This window comes from Pteropus vampyrus, unplaced genomic scaffold (assembly GCF_000151845.1).
Source record: "Pteropus vampyrus isolate Shadow unplaced genomic scaffold, Pvam_2.0 Scaffold155, whole genome shotgun sequence".
Taxonomy (NCBI): Eukaryota; Metazoa; Chordata; class Mammalia; order Chiroptera; family Pteropodidae; genus Pteropus; species Pteropus vampyrus.
In genome coordinates, this window is record NW_011888936.1 from 1,685,140 (window position 1) to 1,693,618 (window position 8,479).

The 8,479-nt window shown below is 35.9% G+C and overlaps 1 protein-coding gene across 4 annotated transcripts in view; it reads left to right on the plus strand.

Annotated features, from left to right (window-relative positions):
- The window catches only part of KLF12 (Kruppel like factor 12), a 237,584-nt gene that overhangs the window by 201,501 nt on the left and 27,604 nt on the right, over positions 1–8,479 (plus strand). For all 4 annotated transcript variants that reach the window (XM_011369778.2, XM_011369779.2, XM_023536386.1 and 1 more), the window contains one exon: positions 8,005–8,162. In XM_011369778.2, coding sequence (XP_011368080.1) covers positions 8,005–8,162 — 158 coding nt within the window. The remainder of the gene's footprint in view (positions 1–8,004; positions 8,163–8,479) is intronic.

Below are 8,479 nucleotides of genomic sequence, written 5' to 3' on the forward strand. Positions count from 1 at the left end.
GAAATCCAATAAGTTTCAAGTGTACAATTCAACAGTAAGTCATGTATATATATATATTGTATTGTGTGTTTACCACCCATAGTTAAATTTCTTTCTGTCACTGCATATTTGACCCCTTTTCCCCCACCTACCTCCCCGCTGCCCGCTACCCTCTGGTAGCCACTAATGTATTGCCTATGTCCATGAGTCTCTGTTTGTCATGTTTGTTTGTTGCTTTTAGGTTTATATCATACATATAAGTGATATCATGTGGTTTTCAGATTTTTCTGTCTGGTTTATTTTGTTTAGCATGATTATCTCGAGGTCCATCCATGTTGTTAAAAATAACAGCATTTCATCTCTTATAGCTGAGTAACATTCCATTGTGTATATGTACCACATCTTCTTTATCCAGTCATCTATTGTAGGACATTTTGATCGCTTCCATGTCCTGGCCAAGAAAAACTCCAGTGAAATATTATCAATGAGTTCTACTTGGTCTTGTTATTTATAAATCCCCATATGAGTAATAAAAACTGTTTCAATAATTTATGTTAGCTTAAGTACCAGATAGTTAGCTGGTATTATTTCAGTGCTCTTTAATAAAATGAATCTCTAGTGTAATATAGACCTAGTTAATGATCAGCATAAACTAGATGGAGCCCTGTTTTGATGGTCAGTTCGAAAGTTTATATATGGTTGCATTACAGTATCTCATTAGAACTGTATATTTGGAACATTTTATATATATTTGAATATTTAAAGCACAGAATCTTCTTATATACCATTCTTGCCTGGGGTATATATGTCCATAGGACTGTGTGTTGTAAATCTGCCTTATAGTAAGATCCTTCTGATATGGAAAAAGTAACCTCTTTATATCAAATGCTACCCTGGAGCAGTATTATGGTGAGACTCCAGTGTACACATTTGGTAAAGTTCTCATGGAGTCAACTGTTCCCCAAGCTCCATCCTCTCTTTCCCTTCACCCTTTCAATCAAGTACCTAATTGGCATGCCAGTTTCTGGAGAGGCATTCATAAGACCATATCTTCAATCTTGAAGAGTTTAAAGTTTATCTTTGATGAAATAAGAACTTATTTCTCTAATTTAGCACAATTCTACAGGGTCTCAAAGTCAGACGGATTTAAGGGCTACACCAGTAAGGTAAATATGAAGCGCTGACCCTATAAAGGTGGGTGGTAGGGTTCACGTCAAACGGGGGAGCACAGGGCCTGCCTTAAAGGCATTCAGATTAAAATAATTAATCCCCTTTGGACCTAGAAAGCCCTTTTAAGGTTCAAATAATTCATATAGCTACAATGCCTGGCGTAAAATGTGATTTAAACCCCAATGATTTCCAAAGAATTTCTGTGTAAAAGTTCATCTTGAATATTTCAGTAAGTTATATGTCTTCCATTTAATGTCTGTTGTAATTCAGAAATCTATGCTTGTTCCAGGACTCTTGTTTCATCCTAAATTGTGAGTTGATTTTATGGGGTAAAGTCTTTGCAATGCATATAGTGTTCTCCAAAGTAACTATTTTGAGTAGGCACTATGTATCCCAAATGGATCTTTTTTGTTAGCATACCTATCTCAATTTATAATCTAAATTCATTATAAAATTTAATAATAAAACCAATCACAGCTAATGCTATTAAGGATTCATTATTTTCTATTTTTATCTTCAGACCTTTTACTTAATACAGCTTATGATCATACATGCTGAAATATGATGAATCAAAAAAAAGCCAGAAAGATAAAGCTATAACATTTTTGAGTATTTTAATGGTCTAGAAAGTGATAAAAAATACTTAGGAGCAGCTGTTATGTTTAAGTAAAATCATGATATACTGTGAATCTATCTATCTACAGACCCGCCTAAAAAAGACTCATTTGTAAACCCTTTATCTTTTCATTAGTAGGGCATTTCATTTATTAAAATAAAGCAATAATTAGAAATATATTTTGGGTACAGTCTGTTCATATGAAAAAAGTGCCAAATTCTAGTTGAATATATGCTAATAATGAGCTTTTTGACATATTTTAGCAAATGTATTCTTGATTTATACATTTTCTGAAAATTAATTCGTTTTTATTGAATCCACATTTGAACGTGAAGTGGTATAATGCCTTAGTCACAGTTTCTGGAAAAGATGGCAACTACTTATAATTTCAATCTGTTCAAAAGTAGTTTTCCATAGGAAACTACAAAGCGAGGAATTCATGCTGGTGAATCTGTACTGTCTTGGAAAGTAGCTTCTGGGGATTAGATAGTGAGTGTATTTAAATGGCACCTGTTCCCCAATTAATATCATAGAAAAGAAATTGGCATGGCTTCATGGGAGCTAGATAGAGTTTGGTCAGATACTGTATGGAAAATTAATGTAAAGATTCCTGCTTCTGAGAGCCATCTGCTGGCTAAGAAAAAGCCTGCAAAAAGAAGAAATGCAATGTCTGGCTTTTTGTCATGAATAGAATCTTTTACCAAGATTTATGTAACCCCTGGTTAACTAAAAGTCTCATCAACGCTTTTTTTGGCTCATGGCCTTGATATTTCATTTGCAATGTGGTATTAGATTTAATAACAAGGAAGTGGTTTGTCCATGTACTTTATGGCAGGAACCAGTTCAGAATTCCAGTTGGTGATATTTAATGTTTTATTCAAAATAATTTTAAAATAAACTTTGGAAAACATACTTTTAAAACTGATGTTTCCACTTCCCTTCGGGTAACTTTATTGTGCCGCCAACTTGAAATACTTTTTGGTACAATTGTAAATAAACTGGAATGGCAGGGCAGGAACTAATTCCGTGGCCTTTGGTCAAGGAAGACATGATCGCGTACCACTGCCAGACTCAGCCTTCTAAAAACGTTTCCCTGGAAATAAATATATATTTTACAACAACCATAAGAATGTATTTTCATAGGTAGATTAATATTAAATAATTATATTGAGTACCTCTACTGGCAATATGTATAAAACAGTTTACCTTAAAATCCTCAAGAGAAAAGTGTGTGCCTTATTATAGCAGGCTACATTGAAGAATGCTTTTATGTGCTGTTGTTTTCTATAATTGGGTTACTGAGGAAATATAAATGATACAGATCATTTTGTTGTTTTTACATGTTATATGATGGTATATATTACATCTATCTATCTGAGTCAGTAGAATGTAATAACTAAGACCGGGTCGTAGAGTCGAGCACTTGGGTTCAAATTCTGGGGCGGCCACCTACCTTATTTTGGCCTTGGCCTCAGTCTCTGTATCTCAGCTTCCTCATCTGTGAACTAGGAATGCCAATACATTTGATCTCAGAGAATTGCTTTGAAACTTAAAGCGTTTAGAGCAGTGCCTGGCACGTGGTGAGCATCTGTGAATGTCATCTCATTTTTATCCTCAACCATGGTCCTCGGAGTTCTGTTGAGATTGTGTGGATTTGCTAAGCACCTTCTAGTCCACTATCTTCTGCTCTTATTTTAAAAATTTGGGGTGTGTGTGTGTGTGTGTGTGTGTGTCTTCTTTCCAGCCTTAAAAGAATGTCTTGGCTTTAAAAAAAAAAAAAAACTCTAGAAACTCCAATTTCATTGAAGGGCATCTCATCACATTAAGGTCACACGTGACAAATGGTCTTTCATTACCTGCTGATTACAGTTAACCTTAATTTCTTTCATGGCAGCCATGTGGTGCCTTCTATTTAAATAGAGCTGTTCCTGGATGTGACTTTTCAAGCCTCCCTGGGTTTAATTCTAATTTAACTCGCCATTCCAACTGGGACTATTGTGCAACTGAAGTCATGATTCACTCATTTGTTCTCTCTAGATCTAATTATTATGTCGGGGTGCTTAAGAGGCCCCCTCAGGCATTCATTCACTGCTCTAAATGGTCTAACCTTCTGGGGAAGGGAGTAGGCCTTTAGTTATTGTTTCTTTGAACTAGACAGATGTGTTTAGTGTACTTTCTGGGAACACACTAGCCTCTGTTTTAGTTCCACCATTTTCATCATATAGAGCTTATTACTGAGGATTGTTGGAAGAGTCCTGTGCTGGCATATGTGATACTTACCTTCACATGCCCATTCATTAGAACAAGGCCAGTTTTGAAACCCAGAAGTTCATTTCCATGCATTTGAGGACACCAATAAGTGCCTTCTAAACAAAGGGACACATTGCTTGGAAATCACAGAATGGGCAGAATAGAAACACCCAAAGTGTGATTATAGCTATTCTGTTACCAAACACCCATGCTTACGTGTCCCGAAGTGAGATAGGACAATATGATGTACCGAGAGTAAAGATCAGTCCTTCACCCGTTCCCACTTACCCTACGTGCTTACAGTGACCAAAAGAGGGTTTTTTTAGTTCACCAGCATCCTGAGCATCCTGTACATGTTCAGAGGGATCTCAGTGGCTTCCCACTGAGAATTTTAATGGTAAGCAATGCTTTAGAATGCCTTTCTCTTGAACTTAGAGCAAAGAACTGACACACTTATGTACATGTGTTTTTAATGGTTACCCAGATTCCCTGATATTTAGTAGCTGCTTTGTATAGTATTTAAAATACGAAACTTAGGGAAATGAGAGAAAGAGTGAGAAATTAAGTAATCATTCTCTGAAGACTTGAAATTAAAGGATCCTAGTAAAGATAATCAATTAAGGATTAACTGGTTGATGATATTAAATTGAAAATTAGGATTGCCTGATTTAGTAACACTCATCTATCCATCCTTTCACTATATTTAATTCTTGAATGTCCACAATATTCTAGGCTCTAGAGATACAGACATACTTGGTGCCAGCAGCTTGTCTGTCACATCCGGCCATGGACTTGACTTGGCCCAACTCCCAACCCACAATTGTCTTGCACCGATAGCGCCTGCCAACCGTGGGTCATGCTGTAGCCCAGCACAGCAGCAGTCAGTCCTCCGTGGCCTTGGAGTGTCCTCTCCTTTTCCTGTGTTTTTTTAGTTCTTCTGCACTTTTGATCCCCTTTTACCTCAGACCCGCTGACCTTCCTTCCTTTCCACAAAGAGATCAAATAAGCAGTTCGGAAGAGTACAGCCTAGCCAGTTTCTTTGACATCTGAGGATGTCTCTGCCATTTTAAAAGGGAAACCAAGGACAAATCTTCCTCATAGAATGTCATGTCAAAGCCAGCTTTGCTGAGTGCAGCTAATCGTTGCACTTGTCGTTTTTTTGTTGTTAAAAAAAATTACTTTTCTTGCACAGTTAACTTTAGGTGTTGGTTCTTCATAATGTCCTAAAACATTTCACTTTAAAATGAAGAAAACAAGAGCATGAAGTTTTATAACATTAAAACCATCTACCTAACACGTCTTAATTTTGATGTAAATTAACTCTTAGTGAAGTAATTTTATGTCATTCCGTAGCCGTTGCTTTCCTTTCACTGCCTGCTGTATAATTCAGTGGTTGATGGACTATACAGAAGTATTGCTTCATTGGTCCCTTAAAGACCTGCTTAGTTGTTACTTGGTTTTGATTTCAGATTTATTTTTCATTTTTCTCTCTATATACAAATACATAGCAAGGTAAATATCTAAAATCAACTACAAATGTAAAATAGTTATATTTAGACTTCTATATATTAGTATGTAGCAAGTATTGTATGAAACAATGTGTTTTTATTACAGACTTCAAGTTATAGTTTGAAGCAAACAAATACCATGTCATTTTCTCTATTTAAAAGATATCAAATATATCACAACACAAAAGTTTTATTTGTGAGGTCCCCATTGCCAAGATCCATATTTATTTTAATGATTTAAGAAATGAATTACTGTTCCCCTATTTTCACATGTACAGTCTCACTTGTTCACAAGAACCACACCCTGTACCAGAACATGCCTTGTCAGGAGTAACTAAAGCTGTTTCTTTCATGGCCAAACCCGTCACACTATTTTGACCCTTCACAATAGCTCCAATCCCTGCAACTGAGTCAGTTATGTGGAAAACCACAAATCCACAGTGACTGATAAGAAGGCTGGAAAAAGTGGCTTAGATGTCCCATATGGTTTTTCATGCTACTAATAGAGCTTTTACATAAAACTGTTTAAGACACAAGTAGATAAACGTTATTTATATTTGATCTTACCTAACAACATAAAGTTTTGACTACTGAATCTGTTATTTGCACAAGTGAGAAGATACATTGAAAATTTAAAAGACACATAGATAGAAGGAGACATTTTTTAAAAGTTGACTTTTGCAATGTTATAGTGAAGTATTAGAAATAATATTCCATCACTTAGGAAATGGATTTAAAAACTCTGAGATGAGTAGTCATTGGTCTACTACCTACCGTATTTCATCTAAGTCAGGTCTCAACCAACTATAGCCCATGAACCAAAAATACCCCACTGTTTGTTTTGTAAATAGTTTTATTAGGCATAGCATACTCATTTGTCTGTATTTTGTCTAGAGCTACTTTCATGCTACAATTGCAGAGTAGATTTGTTACAACATCCACTGTATGACTCTCAAAGTCCAAATAAAATATTTACAATCTAGCCCTTTTCAGAGAAGGTTTACCAACCTCTGATCCAAGTTAAAACACTATTTACTGTAAAATGCAGCATTACTTTATGTACCAATAATAAAGAAAAAAAGTATGCCAATTAAACTATGACAAGCCATCAATTGTAAGAAGCGTCCTAATTTTAGAAACATTAAAATACGAAAAAGTTCACTGTAGAATCAATGAATTGTGATATACAGCACAAGTAAATAAGCTAGAGTGTTTGTATCAATGTGGATAGATCTCAAATGCTTACTCAAATGCTTAGTGTTGAGTGGAGAACAATTTGCAGAATGATGTGAGCAGCATGACATTATATGTCTCTTAAAAGCCACAAAACAATATTATGAGTTTCCGTAAATACAGATATACATAGGTATGCATAATTTAAAAGAATTGGAAAAATTTAAAGAAAACCGATGATAGGTTTCCCTTGGGATCAGGATGATGAGGGAAGACAAGAGGGATTTTATCTTTATCTGTAGTGTTCAGGTTTTTTAAAACTAGATGATTTATTAATGCAGAGTAATTTTAAAAAGCATCAAAACATGGAAAAGCTGGAAGAAAATATTTCAAAATATTAACAATGGTAAATTTTTATAACAGAAGTATGGTATAGTATAGTAAAAGTGTTTTTGTTATATTTCACTATAATTTTAAAAACTTCATGACTAAAAAAGATGAGTCATATTCTTCAGTTCGATCTCGATCAAAAGAGATTAAGGTTTGAAGAAGTGCATGTTAATCAGTTGCCTGACATTACAAACTAATCCTGTTTTTTCTGCTGTGGCATTAAGGTTAAACAACATGCAAGTCAGGGCCAAATTTTATAGTTAAAACTTTTTTTCCTAGTGATGGTACAGCTAATCTTTAAATACAATGCACTTTGTTCCTTACCATGAAAAACCATCAACTGGAAAAGTCGAATGTCAGGTGCAGTTTACCGAACAGAAATAGCTTATCCTGAGTCATGTAATTGATATACTGATGTCACTTCTTTCAGCCCAGCCTCACTTGTTTTGAAATGCACGTCGTGATTTTACACAATTTTCTTCGTTGTTTCATGCTATTTAGACCCTCATGGTACTTATTAAATGCCTTCGTTTTCGTCATTTGTCTATAGCAGGGCTTCCTAAGATATTCTCTGTAAGTGTATTCAGAAGCTCAAATCGTGGAAGTGTAATTTTAACACCACCGGATTGTTTCGCGTTTGATAACGGGGATCTACTCACCTACCACTGCTTCCATTTAGCTTTCGCTTTTGTCCTGTCGTTTTTAAGCATGTCTTTTACGAGAAATAGGTCAAGCTGCCTGCCTTCAAGATTAAGAAATGAAACGCGTCAGAGAAAGTGACAGCGGGAAGTGTGAACATTGGGGCCTTGAGTCCGTATGAAGCTGTAGAGTATGTCACTGAGGTCTCATGCCACTAGAACCAAAACAGAGTGCTGTGTTTCTCTCACTATCTAACTCCACTTTTTTTTTTTTTTCCAGTTCAATTTCACCATTTAGTATTGAGAGCACAAGACGCCAGAGACGGTCTGAATCGCCAGACTCCAGAAAACGGCGTATCCACAGATGTGATTTTGAGGGATGCAACAAAGTGTACACAAAAAGTTCTCACCTGAAGGCTCACCGGAGAACACATACAGGTACAGCTTCTCCAGGCTTCTCACCAGAGGGTCACTGAGAGTCCAGAAGGGCCAGCTGCTGGACTCCACAGCCATATGTGCTAGGATGGTGTCTTGTACCCACCTGTCGTGTGCGCATCTTAAGTTTAGTCACCTTCTGAGTAGAATGTTCTCTCTCTCTTACTTGAAAAAGGTTTATTATGTCTTGGTAAACTTTTGCAACCATTGAAGTATTTCTTCTATGTCTTGAGGAGTTTTATAATGATATAAACACAGTAATCTAGTCTTTTTCATCATCATCATTAGCACTTAATCACTGTCTTGTTTTTCAGGTTTTA